Source organism: Hemiscyllium ocellatum, chromosome 1, assembly GCF_020745735.1.
Source record: "Hemiscyllium ocellatum isolate sHemOce1 chromosome 1, sHemOce1.pat.X.cur, whole genome shotgun sequence".
Classification (NCBI taxonomy): domain Eukaryota; kingdom Metazoa; phylum Chordata; class Chondrichthyes; order Orectolobiformes; family Hemiscylliidae; genus Hemiscyllium; species Hemiscyllium ocellatum.
The window spans coordinates 18,017,830-18,038,328 of NC_083401.1; the positions used below are offsets into that span (position 1 = coordinate 18,017,830).

Sequence of the window (20,499 nt, forward strand, 5' to 3'; positions counted from 1 at the left end):
ACTTTCCTGGATGTATTTCCAGGAATATCCTTCCTCAGCACAGTTGTAATGCTATCCCTTATCAAAAACGCCACTCCCCCTCCTCTCTTGCCTCTGTTCCTATCTTTCCTGAAGCATTTGTATCCTGGACCATTAAGATGCCAGTCCTGCCCATCCCATAATTGAGCCATGCTTCCATAATTGCTATGATATCCCAGTCCCATGTTCCTAACCATGCCCCGAGTTCATTTTCCTTCCCTGTTCGGCCCCTTGCATTGAAATAAATGCTGTTTAATTTATTTGTCCTACCTTGTCCCTGCCTGCCCTGACTGTTTGATTCACTTCTGTTCTCAGCTGTATCCGTCTCAGATTGATCTCTTTCCTCACTATCTCCCTGGGTCCCACCCCCCCACCTTACTAGTTTAAATCCTCCCAAGCAGTTCTAGCAAATTTCCCTGCAGGTATATTAGTCCCCTTCCAATTTAGGTGCAATCCGTCCTTCTTGTACAGGTCACTTCTACCCCAAAGAAATTCCAATGATCCATACACCAGCTCCTCAGCCATGCATTCATCTGCTCTATCCTCCTATTCCTGTCCTCACTAGCTCGTAGCACTGGGAGTAATCCAGATATTACTACCTTTGTGGAACTCATTTTTAAATTTCTGCCTAACTCTCTGTAATCTCCCTTCAGAATGTCAACCTTTCCCTTCCTATGTCGTTGGTTCCAATGTTGACAATGACCTCTTGCTGGCCCCTCTCCCCCATGAGAACATTCTGCACCCTCTCTAAGACATCCTTGATCCTGGTACCAGGGAAACAACACACCATTCTGCTTTCTCTCTGCTGGCCACAGAAACGTCTGTCTATACCTTGGACTAGAGAATCCCCTAACACAACTGATCTCTTAGAACCCAACATACCCCTCGTTGCATTAGAGCCAGTCTCAATACCAGAAACTTGGCTGTTTGTGCTACATTCTCCTGAGAATCCATCACCCCCTATATTTTCCAAAACAGTATACCTGTTTGAAATGGGTATATCCACAAAAGACTCTTGCCCTAGGTGCCGAACTCTCTTATCCTTCCTGAAGTTAACCCATCTATGTGACTGTATCTGAGACTTTCCCCCCTTCCTATAACTGCCATCCGTCACATACTGTTGCTGTTGCAAATTCCTCATCGCTTCTACCTGTCTCTCCAACCAATCCACTCGATCTGATAAGATTCGCATCCAACAGCATTTATGGCAGATATAATCTGCAGTAACCCTTAAACTCTCTTTAAGCTCCCACATCTGAAAAGAAGTACATATCGCTGCAAAAGCCATTTTTGCTCCTTCACAATCTACAGACCCAGAAAATAACACCGTCTTATTCCTCTACAAAACACTGCACCAGGTTAAATTAAGAGCTATGGCTGATATTTTAAGTTTAATCAAGAGACGTATCTCCAAAAACATATGATCAAGAAAGAATCCACTGTACTCACTAATACAGCCTTTCTCTTTGGATCGACTTATAGAGTCATAGAGTCATAGAGACGTACAGCATGGAAACCATAAGACCATAAGACCATAAGACATAGGAGTGGAAGTAAGGCCATTCGGCCCATCGAGTCCACTCCGCCATTCAATCATGGCTGATGGGCATTTCAACTCCACTTACCAGCGTTCTCCCCGTAGCCCTTAATTCCTCGAGACAACAAGAATCTATCAATCTCGGCCTTGAAGACATTTAGTGTCCCGGCCTCCACTGCACTCTGTGGCAATGAATTCCACAGGCCCACCACTCTCTGGCTGAAGAAATGTCTCCGCATTTCTGTTCTGAATTGACCCCGTCTAATTCTAAGGCTGTGTCTACGGGTCCTAGCCTCCTCGCCTAACGGAAACAATTTTCTAGCGTCCACCCTTTCCAAGCCATGTATTATCTTGTACGTCTCTATTAAGTCTCCCCTTAATCTTCTAAACTCCAACGAATACAATCCCAGGATCCTCAGCCGTTCCTCATGTGTTAGACCTGCCATTCCAGGGATCATCCGTGTGAATCTCCGCTGGACACGTTCCAGTGCCAGTATGTCCTTCCTGAGGTGTGGGGACCAAAACTGGACACAGTACTCCAAATGGGGCCTAACCAGAGCTTTATAAAGTCTCAGTAGCACATCTCTGCCTTTATATTCCAACCCTCTTGAGATAAGAGACAACATTGCATTCGCTTTCTTAATCACGGACTCAACCTGCATGTTTACCTTTAGAGAATCCTCGACTAGCACTCCCAGATCCCTTTGTACTTTGGCTTTACTAATTTTCTCACCATTTAGAAAGTACTCTATGCTTTTATTCTTTTTGCCAAAGTGCAAGACCTCGCACTTGCTCACATTAAATTCCATCAGCCATTTCCTGGACCACTCTCCCAAACTGTCTAGATCCTTCTGTAGCCTCCCCACTTCCTCAGTATTACCTGCCTGTCCACCTAACTTCGTATCATCGGCAAACTTCGCTAGAATGCTCCCAGTCCCCTCATCCAAATCATTAATATATAATGCGAATAGCTGTGGCCCCAACACTGAACCCTGCGGGACACCACTTGTCACCGGCTGCCATTCTGAAAAAGAACCTTTTATCCCAACTCTCTGCCTTCTGTTAGACAGCCAATCCTCAATCCATCCCAGCAGCTCACCTCGAACACCATGGGCCCTCACCTTGCTCAGCAGCCTCCCATGTGGCACCTTATCAAAGGCCTTTTGAAAGTCTAGATAGACCACATCCACTGGGTTTCCCTGGTCTAACCTACTTGTTACCTCTTCAAAAAATTCCAACAGGTTTGTCAGGCATGACCTCCCCTTACTAAAACCATGTTGACTTGTTCTAATCAGACTCTGCTCTTCCAAGAATTTAGAAACCTCATCCTTAATGATGGATTCTAGAATTTTACCAACAACCGAGGCTAAGCTGATTGGCCTATAATTTTCCATCTTTTGTCTTGATCCTTTCTTGAACAAGGGGGTTACAACAGCCATCTTCCAATCATCCAGGACCTTTCCTGACTCCAGTGACTCTTGAAAGATCTCAACCAATGCCCCTGCTATTTCCTCAGCCACCTCTCTCAGAACTCTAGGGTGTATCCCATCGGGGCCAGGAGATTTATCAATTTTAAGACTTTTTATCTTTTCTAGCACTATCTCTTTCATAACGGCAACCATACTCAACTCAGCCCCGTGACTCCCTTTAATTTTTGGGATATTACTCATGTCTTCCACTGTGAAAACTGACGCAAAGTACTTGTTAAGTTCTCCTGCTATTTCCTTATCTCCCATCACTAGGCTTCCTGCATCAGTTTGAAGTGGCCCAATGTCTACTTTTGCCTGTCGTTTGTTTCTTATGTACTGAAAGAAACTTTTACTATCATTTCTAATATTACTGGCTAGCCTACCTTCATAGTTGATCTTCTCATTTCTTATTACATTCTTTGTTATCCTCTGTTTGTTTTTGTATCCTTCCCAATCTTCTGATTTCCCACTGTTCTTGGCCACTTTATAGGATCTCTCTTTTTCTTTAATACATTTCCTGACTTCCTTTGTCAGCCATGGTTGTCTAATCCCTCCCCGGATAATCTTTCTTTTCTTGGGGATGAACCTCTGTAACAGACCCTTTGGTCCAACCTGTCCACACCGACCAGATATCCCAACCCAATCTAGTACTTAAAACAACAATTAAATTATCTATTCTGTGTTGTGAACTTCACCCAAGCCAGTTACTCCAAGATTAGTTGTGAAATTCACTGTTTGTTAATTTTCCCAGATGCACTCCGATGTCCAGCGACACACGAATTCAAACAGCAAAGGCAGTAACTGTGCAGGTTCTCTCTCTCTCTCTCTCTCTCTCTCCTGCACTGTCCTCACCATGTGCTTCCTTCGTCTGCTCTTCTCCCTTTTAAAACTGGTGTTGTTTTGACTTATTTTTCCAAAGTTCCAAAACAATGCCTCAGCATATAAAACAGTAATTGCTGCTCCTGGAATTCGAGGAAATCACCTCCAGCATCTAAAATACCTCAAAAAAAGGAGCAGCTCTTATAGCCAGAAATTATTCCCGTCCTCCATCTTGGATTACCCCGAATCCTTTCCTTCATAGACTTTTCTTGAGTGAGGGTGTTAAACGAATCTGGAATCATGTCAAGGCTTGATAGAGAGCAACCCTGATCCAAAACAGTGGGAAGATGGGATTCAGGGGCTGAGTGGACCAAATCACTTCAAACTCGCCATTTTGTCACAGAATCATCGAGCTGTACAACACAGCAACAGACTCTTGGTCTAACTTGTCCATGCTGACCAGATATCTCGTCCCATTTGCTGTCATTTTGCCCTTATCCCTCTAAAACCTTCCTGTTCATGCACCCATCCATATGTCTTTTTAAATGTTGCAATTGTATCAGCCTCCACCACTTTCTCTGACACACACCAGCCTCTGTGTGTCCACTTAAATCTCTTTTAAATCTTTCCCCTTTCACCTCAAGCCTCTGCTCCCTGGCTTTGGACTTCTATCCTGGGAAAAGACCTTGTCTATTCACCCTATCTACTATGCCCCTCATGATTTTATAAAATCACCGCTCAGTCTGCAATGCTCCAGTGAAAATAGCCCCAGTCTATTCAGCCTATCCCTATAACTCAAACTCTCCAACCATGGCAACATCCTTGTAAATCATTTCTAAACCTTTTCAGACTTCGCAACCTCTTTCCTATAGTAAGTGTTTAACTCCTCAAAGTAATGGTCATAACAATGGAATTATTAATCCGAGCATCGACAATAATACCAGGCTCAAATCATTGGTGGGAAACTGTCAGGATATCACTGCATTTCATAAGAGTCAGGATTATCATAGGATCCCGACAATGTGGAAACAGGCCATTCAATCCATTGAGTCCATATTGACCCTTTGCAGAGCAGCCCACCCAGACACACACCCCTACACTATCCCTGTATCCCTGCATTTCCATGGCTAATCCCTGGACACTTCTGGCAATTTAGCATAGCCAATCCATTTAACCTGTGATTAGAAAACCTACTGGTGGTAATGGTGATCTGAAAATATCGTCAGTTGTTGAAAAATCCTTGTGTATTTTCCCAGTGCTCTTAGAACATAGAAGGATACAGCGCAGTACAGGCCCTTCGGCCCTCGATGTTGCGCCGACCGAATCCTACCTAACCTATACTAGCCCAATAACTTCCAAATGCCTATCCAATGCCCGCTTAAATGACCATAAAGAAGGAGAGTTCACCACTGATACGGGCAGGGCATTCCATGAACTCACAACCCGCTGTGTGAAGAATCTACCCCTAACATCTGTCCTATACCTACCACCCCTTAATTTAAAGCTATGTCCCCTAGTAACACCTGACTCCATTAGCGGTAAACACCTTGAACTTGTGGGCTGGAAATCCACCTTCTTCACCTGGTGCATTCTACGAGTCTTAGTGTCCACTGACGTGGCTCAGCCAGCCACTCAGTTCAAGGGTAATTAGGGATGGGCAACAAATGCTGGCCTTGCCAATGATACCTGCATCCCAGGAAAGGATCCAATTCTTTAAACAGAAGAATCCATTCCCTCCTTGATCTCAAAAAGTGTTGCTGTGACATTTTTCTCTTCACAGAAACGAGCTGATCTGGAAGTTTTTGCTCTTGCTTCAGAGTTCATTTATTCTTTTTTGGAATCATGTGATCCAAACATTGCCATGGAGGTGTTATTGTTAACTGCGTCGCTACATACAGTTCTGGTCACCACATTACCAAAAGGATGTGGAAACTTTGGAGACAGTGCAGAGGAGGTCCATCAGGATGTTGCCTGGTATGGAGGGTGCTAGCTATGTAGAAAGGTTGAGTATATTAGGATTATTTTTATTAGAAAGACAGTGGTTGAGGAGGGAACCTGATTGAGGTCTACAAAATCATGAGAGATGGGGGTCTCAATTACTACAGGTCACAAGTTCAAGGTGAGAGGGGAAAAGTTTAAGGGAGATATATATGGAAAGTTCTTTACGTGTTGCTAGCGGAGGTGGTAGCGGTGAACATGATAGAGCTACTTAAGATGTACCTAGACAGATACATGAATGGGCAGGGAGCAGAGGGATACAGACCCATAGAAAATAGGCAACAGGTTTGGATCAAGGATTTGGATCACCACAGGCTTGGAGGGCCGAAGGGCCTGTCTTTGTGCTTTAATTTTCTTTGTTCTTTGTTCTTAATCTTTCTCTCCCCCTTTCTCCCTCTCGTTCCACTCCTTACCACTGGCATGTCTCAACTTAATGTGCACAAACTTCAGCTAAATATTTAAAATGAATCATTTTTAATTGTAATTAGAAAAAAGGCTCACAGAACAAATATGATAATAAGCAATAAATGTCAGGGTGATTCATCCATCCTAAACTGTTTTATTAATGGTTGGCAAAAATAAATGATTCAGTAGGCAGTGTCCTGGAAGAGGGAATCCTGCAGCAAACTAAACTGTTTACTATTCTAATATAAATAAAGGGATTTGCTAATTTAGACAAAAAGGAATTCTTCAAGTGGCAATGCCACTACTGCTACAGCAAGAAAACACACAACACCTCTACTTCCTCAGGAGACTAAGGAAATTCAGCATATCCACAATGACTCTTACCAACTTTTGTAGGTGGGCCATAGAAAGCATCCTATCCACATACATCATGGCTTGGTATGGGGAACTGCTCTGCCCAAAATCGCGAGGAATTACAAAGAGTTGTGAACACAGCCCAGTTCATCAGGTAAACCAGCCTTCCATCCCCTGGTTCTATCTACCCTTCCTACTGCCTTGGGAATAATCAAAGACCCCTCCCTGCCTACTTTCTCTTCCATCCTCTTCCACTGGGCAGAAGATACAAAAATTTGAAAACATGCACCAACAGATTCAAGAACAGCTTCTTCCCACTATTATCAGACTTATGAATGGACGTCTCATATATCAGAACTAATCTTTCTCTGGAGCTGTAATATTATGTTCTATTACCCTGATGTACTCATGTAAGGTATGACCCCGCCCCCATGCTTGAATCCGCCCCCACATCGAGCAACGTCACCACGTCTAACTCCGCCCCTACTTCGATCTCTGTCCCCGCCCCCAGCCCCAGCTCCAGTCCCACACCAGGTCCTAGCTCCCAACCATGCCGGATTTTCACCATCCCTCCAGATCTCCCCGTCTCTGAGGATGAAAGATCAGTCCTCAGCAGGGGCCTCACCTTCGTTCCCCTACGCCCTCGGATTAATGAGTTCAACACGCGCCGAGACATTGAACAATTCTTCCGCCGCCTTCGCCTCCGTGCCCACTTTCACAACCAAGACTCCCGCCCACCCTCTGATGACCCCTTCTCCCGCCTCCAACACACCCCATCCACCTGGACACCCCGTGCTGGCCTCCTACCCGCCCTCGACCTCTTTATAGCCAACTGCCGCCGTGACATTAACCGACTCAACCTGTCCACCCCTCTCACCCACTCCAACCTCTCACCCTCAGAACGTGCAGCCCTCCACTCCCTCCGCTCCAATCCCAACCTCACCATCAAACCCGCAGACAAGGGAGGCACGGTGGTAGTTTGGCGCACTGACCTTTATACGGCTGAAGCCAAACGCCAGCTCGCGGACGCCTCCTCTTATCGCCCCCTTGACCACGACCCCACCTCCCACCACCAAACCATCATCTCCCAGACCATCCATGACCTCATCACCTCAGGGGATCTCCCATCCACCACCTCCAACCTCATAGTCCCACAACCCCACACCGCCCGTTTCTACCTCCTGCCCAAAATCCACAAACCTGCCTGCCCCGGCCGACCCATTGTCTCAACCTGCTCCTGCCCCACCGAACTCATCTCCCAATACCTCGACACGGTCCTGTCCCCTTTAGTCCAAGAACTCCCCACCTACGTTTGGGACACCACCCACGCCCTCCACCTCCTCCAGGATTTTCGCTTCCCCGGTCCCCAACGCCTTATTTTCACTATGGACATCCAGTCCCTGTACACCTCCATCCCCCATCACGAAGGACTCAAAGCCCTCCGCTTCTTCCTTTCCCGCCGCACCAACCAGTACCCTTCCACTGACACCCTCCTTCGACTGACTGAACTGGTCCTCACCCTGAATAACTTCTCTTTTCAATCCTCCCACTTCCTCCAAACTAAAGGAGTTGCCATGGGCACCCGCATGGGCCCCAGCTATGCCTGCCTCTTCGTAGGATATGTGGAACAGTCCATCTTCCGCAACTACACTGGCACCACCCCCCACCTTTTCCTCCGCTACATCGATGACTGTATCGGCGCTGCCTCGTGCTCCCACGAGGAGGTTGAACAGTTCATCAACTTTACTAACACCTTCCATCCCGACCTGAAATTCACCTGGACTGTCTCAGACTCCTCCCTCCCCTTCCTAGACCTTTCCATCTCTATCTCGGGCGACCGACTCAACACAGACATCTATTATAAACCGACTGACTCCCACAGCTACCTGGACTACACCTCCTCCCACCCTGCCCCCTGTAAAAACGCCATCCCATATTCCCAATTCCTTCGTCTCTGCCGCATCTGCTCCCAGGAGGACCAGTTCCAACACCGCACAGCCCAGATGGCCTCCTTCTTCAAAGACCGCAGATTCCCCCCAGATGTGATCGACGATGCCCTCCACCGCATCTCCTCCACTTCCCGCTCCTCCGCCCTTGAGCCCCGCTCCTCCAACCGCCACTAAGACAGAACCCCACTGGTTCTCACCTACCACCCCACCAACCTCCGCATACAACGTATCATCCGCCGTCATTTCCGCCACCTCCAAATGGACCCCACCACCAAGGATATATTTCCCTCCCCTCCCCTATCAGCGTTCTGCAAGGACCACTCCCTTCGTGACTCCCTCGTCAGATCCACACCCCCCACCAACCCAACCTCCACCCCCGGCACCTTCTCCTGCAACCGCAGGAAATGTAAAACTTGCCCCCACACCTCCACACTCACTTCCCTCCAAGGCCCCAAGGGATCCTTCCACATCCGCCACAAGTTCACCTGTACCTCCACACACGTCATCTATTGCATCCGCTGCACCCAATGTGGCCTCCTCTATATTGGTGAGACAGACCGCTTACTTGCGGAACGCTTCAGAGAACACCTCAGGGACGCCCAGACCAACCAACCCAACCACCCCGTGGCTCAACACTTTAACTCTCCCTCCCACTCCACCGAGGACATGCAGGTCCTTGGACTCCTCCACCGGCAGAACATAACACGACGGCTGGAGGAGGAGCGCCTCATCTTCCGCCTGGGAACCCTCCAACCACAAGGTATGAATTCAGAATTCAGATTTCTCCAGTTTCCTCATTTCCCTTCCCCCCACCTTGTCTCAGTCGGTTCCCTCAACTCAGCACCGCCCTCCTAACCTGCAATCTTCTTCCTGACCTCTCCGCCCCCACCCCACTCCGGCCTATCACCCTCACCCTCACCTTGACCTCCTTCCACCTATCCCACCTCCATCGCCCCTCCCCCAAGTCCCTCCTCCCTACCTTTTTTCTTAGCCTGCTTGGCTACTCTCTCTCATTCCTGATGAAGGGCTTATGCTCGAAACGTCGAATTCTCTATTCCTGAGATGCTGCCTGGCCTGCTGTGCTTTGCCCAGCAACACATTTTCAGCTAAGGTATGATTTGCTTGGTTAGCCCTTAACGCAATATTTTTCACTGTACCTCAATAATAAAATCAAAGCAAATCAAAGTTAGGTCTTGATTTTCCGAAATAAAAGACAAAATGTTAAATTTCAACATTTTACAAATCAGGTATCAAATAGAAAGACTTGGAAGCAATATTAAGAGCTCAGCGAAGACCAGTCATGTATCAGTCGAAGTAAGTCCCACTTTCCAGTCAGTTCCATGACTTTATATGCAAATCCACGTGATTTCTAAACATGGTGTTGAAGTCTCTACCATCATTCCTGTACTTATGAAGATGAAGGAGATTTTGGAACCATTAAGAGTACTGTATTCCATTCTAGTGCTCCCTGAAACTCTTCATATGATGTTTTGTCCAGTTTCAGAACAACGATAAGCTCTGCTTTCAGGAGGTTTGCAAGGACATAAAGGTCCGAAAGATCGATTGCTGCCTGTGAGATCATCAGCTGATGGGGTCAGAGTGAGTCACCATGACGACTAGTGGCTACAGAGGCTTGGCAACAGATGAACAACAGCAAATCCAATGTCAAGCCCGCTCCAAGACTTGTCAGCCTCATGTGCAGCACTTGTGGAAGAACCTGTGTCTCACGGAATAGCGTCTTTAGATCGCTGAAGAAAAGGGTTTGTCTGCCTCTTCCGCAGAAGCAGGGATGTCAGGAGAATAAAAACTTATTTATTTAGATTTAGATGTAGATTTTTATTATCATGTATACTCAAGTACAAAAGTACTGAAGTATAGTGGAAAGTGTACAATGTTGCCACACAAAGTCTCATTCTTAGATACAAGTACCTTGGTACAGAATCATAAGAACCAGGTAGAAAGAAACTAAAAAAAGAGTGAAACATTACAGTAATTCCTAGCATTAAAAATAAAGAAATAAGCTAAAACTGAAACATTGCAGTCTTTCGAAAGTGTTACAGAATTTAAGTCCGCTAGTTGCTTTGCTGAGGTTTGAATACATATCTCCAGATCATTGCTGAAAATGTGTTGCTGGAAAAGCGCAGCAGGTCAGGCAACATCTAAGGAACAGGAGATTCGACGTTTCGGGCATAAGCCCTTCTTCAGGAATCTCCTGTTCCTTGGATGCTGCCTGACCTGCTGCGTTTTTCCAGCAACACATTTTCAGCTCTGATCTCCAGCATCTACAGACCTCACTTTCTCCTTCTGCAGATCATTGTCAAGTTTACCGAATGACTAATCCAGTATTTTGGCATATTCCAAAGATGGCAAATTGATTACTTTTATCTGTAGCTATCTTGGGATGCATTAACTATATCTTTAAAGAGCAATCTCTTGTGTAAGTACTGTGCAGACAAGTAACTTCCTTCCTCGCTATGAAAGCCTTTCAGCTGAAGAGTGCTGATTCAGATTTAACTCCACAATGTGTTTAGTCACTTACCAACAGGTTTACGGTGCAGCTCATGCTGTGGGCCTGGTTTTCATCATTCATTACAGTCCTGTAGTCCAGCAGCCTTTCCAGCAGGCCAGTTACCAAGGTAACAAACATTTCGCCTTGCTTTTCCAGGTAGTGGTGTTTTTTGCAATGTTTCAATAGGCTGAATTAAAAAAAACAAAAAGAGAAGTTGGTAATTGCATGTTTTTCTGAGGAATCAAAACATAACTTACCCACTTACCTCTCCACTTCTGAGAAAAAGGGAGGCCATTGGATGAGATTCAAAACCCAGAATTCAGCAAGGATAGTCACATGCTAAACTGCTCCAATTCTTAGTTCTTCTTGTGGTCTTTTCTTTTACACACACAAGGCAATGGTATTATCGCTGGTCTATTAATCCAGAGACCCAGGCCACATTCTAGGGTCCTGAGTTCCAATCCTGCCATAGATGCAACAATAATCCAGAAATAAGAGTGGCATGGTGGCACAGTGGTTAGCACTGCTGCCTCACAGCGCCAGAGACCCGGGTTCAATTCCCGAACAGGCAACTGTCTGTGTGGAGTTTGCACATTCTCCCTGTGTCTGTGTGGGTTTCCTCCGGGTGCTCCGGTTTCCTCCCACAGTCCAAAGATGTGCAGGTTAGGTGAATTGACCATTCTAACCTGCCCGTATTAGTCAGGGGTGAATGTAGGGGAATGGGTCTGGATGTGTGGCTCTTCGGAGGGTCGGTGTGGATTTGTTGGGCCGAAGGGCCTGTTTCCATACTGTAGGGAATCTAATCTAATCCACCTGACCTGCACATCTTTAGATTGTGGGAGGAAACCCATGCAAACACAGACAGAATGTGCAAACTCCACACAGACAGTCACCCGAGACTGGAATCAAACTTGGGTCCCTGGCGTTGTGAGGCAGCAGCGCTAACCACCGAGCCACCTTGAGAGATCCAATGAATGCTGTGAACAGGGTTTCTTCAATATGAAGAACTTGTATTAAATTAGCATCTTTAACATGCCCAAAGCATCCTGAGGTACTTCACAAAGGTGACATCAGACAAAAATTGACCTATCCTAATTTATTTTGTGTGTTTAATAGAGTTGAGGTCACAGGCTGGATATTACATGTGTCAGTTGCGCATATTTTCAGTGGGTGAGGTAAAATAGTTTTGGCGTACAGCCCATCAGCTTCTCATCCATTTCCAAAATTAGCCCCACAATGTGGAAGGTGGGTGGACATCAAAATCAATACAATGGGCAGCCCACCCTCCACACGTAAATGAACAATTAAAGGCCATCCAAGTTCAAAGCTCGTCTAAGCGCATTCATCCCCTGTCCATATTATATTAGATTTGAGGTATTGTTGTCCCATGTATTTAAGTACAGTGAAAAATTTTGTTTTGTGAGCAGTATAGGCAGATCATAGCAGACAAGAACGTACAGATCATATAGTGTTTAGACAGAGCAAGGTACACAGGTACATAGTACAGGAGATGTGCAAAGCAAGATCAACATGAACACGATCAACATTATTTGAAATTATACAGAGTCCATTCATCGGTCTCATAACGGCAAGGAAGAAGCTGTTCTTGAATCTGTTGGTGCTTGTGTTCAAGCTTCTGTATCCTCTGCTTGGTGGAAGAGATTGGAAGTGAGTGTTACCGGGTTGGGAAGGGACTTTGATGATGTTGGCAGCCTTTCCATGGCAACAAGAAGTGTAAATGGAGTCCATAGATAAGGTTGGCTTCCATGGTAGTCTGGGCTGTGCACAGATAATACAGTTGGAAGTGGGCGGTCACATTTGCAACTCAGTTGTTATGGCTTCGAAAGAACTGCCTGAATGGGCATTGGAAGTGCATTTCATTCGAACTTTCAAAAGTAATGCAATAAATACTTGGAAAGGAGGAAACTGCAAGGGTGTGAGGAAGTAGCAAGGGATAGTGGGACTACTTATTTTTAAAGAGCTGACATGAACACAAGAGGCCAAATAGCCTCCTTCTCTGTGAGTTGATGTTATCTGGTGATGAATTGAAATGTGAGGACGTGCAAAGGCCAGGGTTGGAGGAATGCACAGACCTCTGAGTTTTGTTAGCTTAATGGTGGTCACAGATTTTCAGAGGTTCTGGATGGACAGACCCATGGAAGAGGTGGAAGATTTGTACCTTAGGATGAGAATTTTTAATATCGCCGAGCTCAACAATTTTTCCCATCTTTTAACAGAGCTGACTAGCCTGTGCTATGTTTGCAGCATGTTCTGTTTTTGAATGCATTGGCTCACGCCAGGCTTGGCTTTGATGGCATTTGTATTCCCAATGTACAAAGAGAAACATGCCATCAAATGTGTAGCTGTGAGTTTATAGCTGAGCCAATATCTGAGCTTGTACAGCATTCTATATTTGCTTTCTTAATAAACCTGATGACATAAGCACTCCGAACACAGCAGGAGCCATTTAGCCAATGAATCTGTATCAACACTTGGAAAAGCCTACTAAATTATTCCCCCACTCCTCTGCTCTTTTCCCAGAACTCTGAAATTTTCTCCTTTTCAAGTATTTATCTAATTACTTTTGACAGTTCCCATTAAATCTGCTTCCACCACCTATTTCAACTGATTCTTTCCAAAACACTGCTTTAAGTAAAAGTCTCCTCATCAGCTCCCTACCTGTTCTTTTGTCTATTATCTTCAATTAGTGTCAGAGACTCCCATCTGTAATAATTTTTCCCTCTCCACTCTTTCTAAACTGTCTGTGATTTAGAAACCTCTGCTGTTGGTTCCTTTAAACTTGACTGCTCTAAGGAAAATCCCAGTATCACTAGTCTTTCCAACTTACTTACTGAGTAAAGGTTCATCGGAAAGAATGAAATCAAGGTAATGCTTAAAATCAAGGAAATGTTTGTCACTGGAAAAGCACAGCATGTCAGGTAGCAACTGAGCCACACTCTTAGACTCTGATCTCCAGCATCTACAGTGGTCACTTTCTCATAATGTTTAAAGTAGCCAAGCGAGTTCCAAACTTTTGACCCAGTGACACTGAAGGAATAGTGATAAAATTCCAAGTCAGGATGATGAGTGACTTGGAAGGGATCTTGCAGGTGGTAATGCTCCCATGTATCTGCCGACCTTGATTTCCTCATGGAAGTGCTCATGGGTTTTGGAAGATGCTGCCTAAGGATCTTTGGTTAATTATGCTAGGACACACTTGGCTTGTCCTAGAGATATTGTTGGTGGAGGGAATGCTTGTTTGTGGATGCAGTGTCAATCGCTTGGGCTGCTTTACCCTGGATGGTGTTCAGCTTCTTGAGTGTCATTAGAGCTGTACTCAACCAGGCAAGTATTCTGTTACACTCCTGACTTGTGCCTTGCAGGTAGTAGATACGGTGTCAGGAAGTGAGTTACTCATTGCAGGATTCCTAGCCTCTGACCTGCTCTTGCAGTCAGTGTTTCTGTGGTGAGTCCAGTTCAAATCCTGGTCAGTGGTAAGCCCCCAGAGCATTCATATTGGAGACCTCAGTGACAGCAATGTCAAAAGATAATGATTAGATTCTCTCTTGTTGAAGATGGCTCCTCATCACTAATTGCATTGTGGGCCTACCTACAAAGTCATGGAGGTCACATGTCAAGAAGGCAGCCTATAACCAGCTTCTCAGGGGCAATGAAACAAGAACAATATACCCACATCTCATGAGTGAATTTTAAAAGATAAAAACCTCCATCTTGTGGGGTGTGAATGTTACTTAAGAAAGACTGAGATTGCTAGGTTTTAAGTGGATCAGGGCAGGCAGTGAGAGAATGGGAAAATGGATTTGAAGTCGAACATCAGTCGTAATTTTCTTTGGCTTCTGTTTCTTATGTTTTTGAGTGGACCTTTCATGACTTTGTGCCATTAAAGGCAGAGACGTGAAATGTCGCAGTCTGCCAAAGGCTTGCAAGTTGCATTCAATATTGTTACAAGTTTAAGTCTCAGGTCAGTTTTCATTGTACATTGCTATGAGGGAATCAGACAGTCTAACAGGGTTGTGCATGAGTTATTAAACTCACCACACAAGAACGTTAATGATCAGAAGGCTAACTACATACAAGGATGAGCAAATCTGTTGGCACTGGATAGAAACCTGGGAGATGATTAGTGAGTGATGCAGAAGAGGTCGAAATCTATTATATTGAATCAATATCATCTTATCCAATCCAAAACAGAAGCTAGAAAAATGTAACCCATCAGTTTACCAGAAACCTAAATCTTTCAGTGCCTCCAGCCCTTAACCTTCATTCTTTCTTTCCCCGCTGGTCCCTTTGTGCTCTGTTTGAAGCCCTATTCCAACCCATTAATAAGTACCTCGGTCCTTCTAATGCTTCATTTTTTATCAATGTTTAAGCAGAACTTTCTTTAGCAAACATCAGCCTTTCTAATTTAAGTCAGCTTAAGAGTTCCTACTCTGTATTGTTTCTTCTTTCCCAATATTCCATGATTGTTCCTCTTGCTTCTTAATGTCTTTTATGAAACTGCTGCAACAAATGACTCCCTGTGGGTGTCCACTGCAGTAATATCGACAAACTTTATGTGTGAGCCCAGGCAGTGGGATGCTCAACCAATACAACAGAGTGTGGTCGATATCCCATCATGTGTTGCACAGTCTGGAATACTCAAGCCAAGGAGTCAGAATGGTATTTGTTCAATGAATACCAAAGGGGAGCCAATTCATTTAGCCTTACCAAGAGCTTGACAATTTGGGCTGTGTGATCTGGAACTTTAATAAATGGAGGAACCTCGGCTGGGGTCTGATTGAAACAAAATATTGGCTGATTAATTTCCTACATTACAAAAGGAGCCATGTTAGCTTAAACACTCATACCAATAGATTCAAGAACAGCTTCAAACCTGCTGTTATTAGGCTTCTGAATGGACCTCTCAAATTTTAAATTTAATGTTGATCTCGCTCTTTGTGAACTCTCTCTGCAGCCGTAACGTTGTATCCCTCGTTCTGTTCTATTACCCTTAGGCACTGGTGTGATCTGCCAGTACTGCATACAAAATAAAATGTTTCACTGTACCGAGGTACATGTGACAATAATAAATGTGATCAAATGTTTCAAGTTGTGAAGTAAATAAATGGGAGGGTGAATTATACAATGACTGGATGTTTCTCAAAACATACAGGATTGCTACATGTCATAAATGGTTGATGATTTTGGATGAGTTGGATAATATTTATTTGTCAAAAATGGGTAATGAATCCAGCTGTGGGAAATAACTAACTTGTCAAAAATGTTTGTTAGCCTCTTTGAAGCAAGTCTGCATTCAAGGAAACACTGATCTTAAAAATTGGCCACGATGTGGAGGTGCCAGTTTTGGACTGGGGTGGACAAAGTTAAAAATCACACAACACCAGGTTGTAGTCCAACAGGTTTATTTGGAAGCACTAGCCTTCACGGCGCTGCTCCATCACTAGCTACCTGATGAAGCAGCACCGTTCCAAAAGCTTGTACTTTCGAATAAACCTGTTGGACTATAACCTGGCGTTGTGCTATTTTTAACTTAAAAATTGGTTGAGTGAAGATTTGAAAAGTGTATTGACTCACTAAACAGTGGCATTTTTTAAATTCATTCATGGGATGAGGACTTCAGTGGCTCGGCCATCATTTATCGCCCATCCTGAATTTTCCCAGAAGGTAGTTAAGAGTCAACCACATGGCTGTAGGTCTGGAGTCACATATAGGCCAGACCGGGTAAGGATGGCAAATTGCTTCCCTAAAGGACATTAGTCAACCAGACTGGTTTTTTCTTTGACAATTGACAATGGATTCATGGTCACCATCAAACTCTTAATTCCAGACTTTTAAATCAAGTTCAAATTCCACCATTCCTGATGAAGAGTTTTTGCCCGAAAAATCGATTCTCCTGCTTCTTGGATGCTGCCTGATCTGCTGTGCCTTTCCAGCACCACTCTAATCTTGACCATAAGCACAGTATTGACAGCAAGAAATAAATGACACCTCAGAGCAGACTGTCTCCTGGGAAATGACGATAAACCCATTCAAAATATTGGTCAAAAAAGCATTTGGGGCACCATTAAGTGAGAATCTTGAGTCATAGAATCATAGAGCTGTACAGCACAGAAACAGACCCTTTGATTCAACTCGTCTATGCTGACCAGATATCCTAACCTAATCTAGTCCCACCTGCCAGCATTCGGCCCATATCCCTCTGAACACTTCCTATTCATCTACCCATCCAGACGCCTTTAAATATTGTAGGTGTACCAGCCTCCACTACTTCCTCTGGCATTTTTTCTATACACGCACCACCCTCTGTGCGAAAGGGTCGCCCCTCAGGTCTCTTTTAAATCTTTCCCCTCTCACCCTAAATTTATGCCCTCTCAATCCGGAAGCCCCCATCCCGGGGAAAAGACCTTGTCTATTTACACTACCTATGCTCCTCATGACTTTATAAACCTCTATCAGGTCACCGCTTAGCCTCCAACACTCCAGGGAGAACAGTCTATTCAACATCTCCCGACAGCTCAAACTCTCCAACTCTGGCAACATCCTTGTAAATCTATTCTGAACCCTTTCAAGTTTCACAACATTCTTCCAATAGTAGAGGGACCAGAATTGTATACAATATTCCAAATGTGGCCTAACCAACGTTTTATACAGCCGCAACATGACCTACACTCCAATTTCTCCAAGTATTTACAGATCTTGGAATACGGTGGGGTTTCATAGGTTGTCAGTATCACACAATACAGAAGAGGCTGTATTTGGTCCATCAAGTCTGCACTGCCAAATTGACTTAGGTTGGATTGGAAGTGGGGGATAGAGGACAAGCAAAATGGTACCACTGACAAGTGAGTTTACCTCAAAATCCGCTTGGATTTAACAGGAATCTGCTAATATACTAGCTATACAAGAAAAGGGCAAGAACTGTAACTTCAAAGAAAGGTAGTGAAGGATGTTTAAACTTAGCCGGAGTAATTTTGGCATCGTGATGAATTAACATTAAGAAAATGTTTCTGTTTCTGAGGACCTCCAAAAATAGGTGCCGTCATCATACCGTAATTATTTTAAAAAAACCCAAGAGGCAACTTAGCTAAAGCGTCTATCCCCAGAGACTGGTTGGATAATGCAACCTAGAATCATACAGTCATAGAGATGTACAACATGGAAACAGACCCCTTGGTCCAACTCGTCTGTGCCTTTGCACACATCCAGATGCCTTTGAAATGTTGTAAACCAGCCTCTGCTACCTCATCTAGCAACTCATTCCACACACGCACTACCTTCTGCATGAAAAAGTTATCCCTTTTGACCCTTTTAAACATTTCCCTTCTCACCTAAAACCTACGTCCTCTGGTTTTGGACTCTCCTACCCTGGAGGAAAGATCTTTTCTATTTACCCTATCCATGCCCCTCATGATTTTATAAACCTGTCTCACATCACCCCTCAGCCTCTATTGCACCAGGGAAAGTAGTCCCATTCTATTCAGCCTCTCCATATATCTCAAACACTCCAATTCTGGCAACATCCTTTGAAATCTTTTATGAACTCTTTTGGCGCAACATAAAGTATTTGAGGTGCATAACATGGATGCAGTTAAAGGGAAGCTGCTTATGTGTTGGAGAGAAAAAGAAACAGTAGGATATGGAATACTACAGCGTGGGAGCAGGCCATTCTCCCATCGAGTCCATACTGACCCTCCAAAGAGCATCACACCCAGGCCCTTCCCCACTACCCCTCCTCTGCATTTCCCATGGTCAACTCACCTACCTGCACATCTCTGGACATAATAGGGAAATTTACCATGGCCAACCCACCTAACCTGCACATCTTTGGACTGTGGTAGGAAACTCACACAGACACAGGGCAAATACGCAAAGTCCACACGGATAGTCACTCGAAGTGGGAATCGAACCCGTGTCCCTGGTGCTGTGAGGTAGCAGTGCTAACCACTGAGCAACCATGCTGCCCCCAATAGACTGACACAGAAAGAGGAAGTGGAGTTGAAAGAGTCTCAAGTAGAACACAGACATTGGCATAGAATGGTTCTAACCAAGCCAAATCAACCTGCCTGGTTTAAAACATAAACAAAACCTGGCTTTCTTTTAACCACCAATCTGCATCAATGGAGTACTTTTTCCATGACAACACTAGGTCCAATCAGAGTCACTTGCCAACCAGTCAGAACTCTCCTCCCATGCAGTACAGATGTTAGTTTTCTTTTTGAATTGGTACTCTTGCAAATTGCCTGAAGAGTGCCTCGACAAAATGCGTGTTTTTCAGTAATACACAATATGATGTGTTAAAGATGCTATAAAAATGCAAACTGTTGTTGAAGATGGGGGTACATTGCTTAAGCAAGTGATTTGTGACTTCTAAGACATTTTTGGGGGGTTGAGGAGGTGACAAGTGTTGCGTTACGAACGGAGCCAAATCCAAATGCATGTGACCCAAAGGTAGAATGGATTTAACACACTGATTGATGTTTTGTAACGGGAGAACTTTTAGTCAGCACATTTTCAATTTGGGTTTAAAAGGAGTGACCGCGCCTGGTGTTTCAAATGATTGGGAAGGGTTGATACAGACATATTATTGTCCCTGTTTGGGGATTGCAAAACTATAGCCTTAAACTGTAACGAAAGCATCAAAGAGTGGAATCAGGGAACTTGTTTTTAAACACAAAAAACTAGCAGGAAACCTGGAGCTGACTGAGATCGACAGATTTTTGTTCGATAAGTGTATAGAGGGATTTGGAGCTAAACCAAGTAAATAAAACTGAGGCCCAGCTCAGCTATTATATAACTGAATGACTGTCGGGCTTAAGGGGCTAAATAGCCCAACTCATGTCCCAGTGTAAAGTCTACCTCCATCAAGCTGTTCAGTAACAAAAGGATCTCCAATGTGATAAGAAAACATTATCAAGCCAAGCACTGTCAGGCTTGCCGCAATGATATAAAATTACAGTGAAGGTTAATTTCCTTTGAAAATTGAAAAAGAATCCTCTTCATAACAGCAAAACTACTTCATTAAAAATCTTCACTCCAGTGGAAACTTTTTAATCATTATTTATATATGCCTGTCAAAATAGCATTAATAAGAGGACAGAAACAATGACAGGACTGCATTCTTAATAGCAGTGACATTCCATCTCATACAGACTGGGGATTTATGTATCTAACAAGCAGATATTGGAGCGATTTCCAACCAGATCTTTTAAAAGAAAGAATTCCATTTGTTTACCACCTCTCATGACCTCTGGATATTCCTGCCAATGAGAATGAAGGAAAATGTCCTGTCACAAAATGGCAGCACCATAACGCCAGATGATCTGTTTCTTGTGATAGTGAGTACAGGATAAATATTGGGTCAGAATCCTGGAATTCCCTCTCTAAGGGCATTGTGGATCTACCTACAGCACATAGACAGCA

At 44.4% G+C, this 20,499-nt stretch overlaps 1 protein-coding gene across 2 annotated transcripts in view; it reads right to left on the reverse strand.

The window, feature by feature from the left end:
* Positions 1 to 20,499, reverse strand: part of LOC132824791 (dedicator of cytokinesis protein 2-like) — a 1,235,709-nt gene that overhangs the window by 220,622 nt on the left and 994,588 nt on the right. For both annotated transcript variants that reach the window (XM_060839646.1, XM_060839560.1), the window contains exon 35: positions 11,089 to 11,245. In XM_060839646.1, coding sequence (XP_060695629.1) covers positions 11,089 to 11,245 — 157 coding nt within the window. The remainder of the gene's footprint in view (positions 1 to 11,088; positions 11,246 to 20,499) is intronic.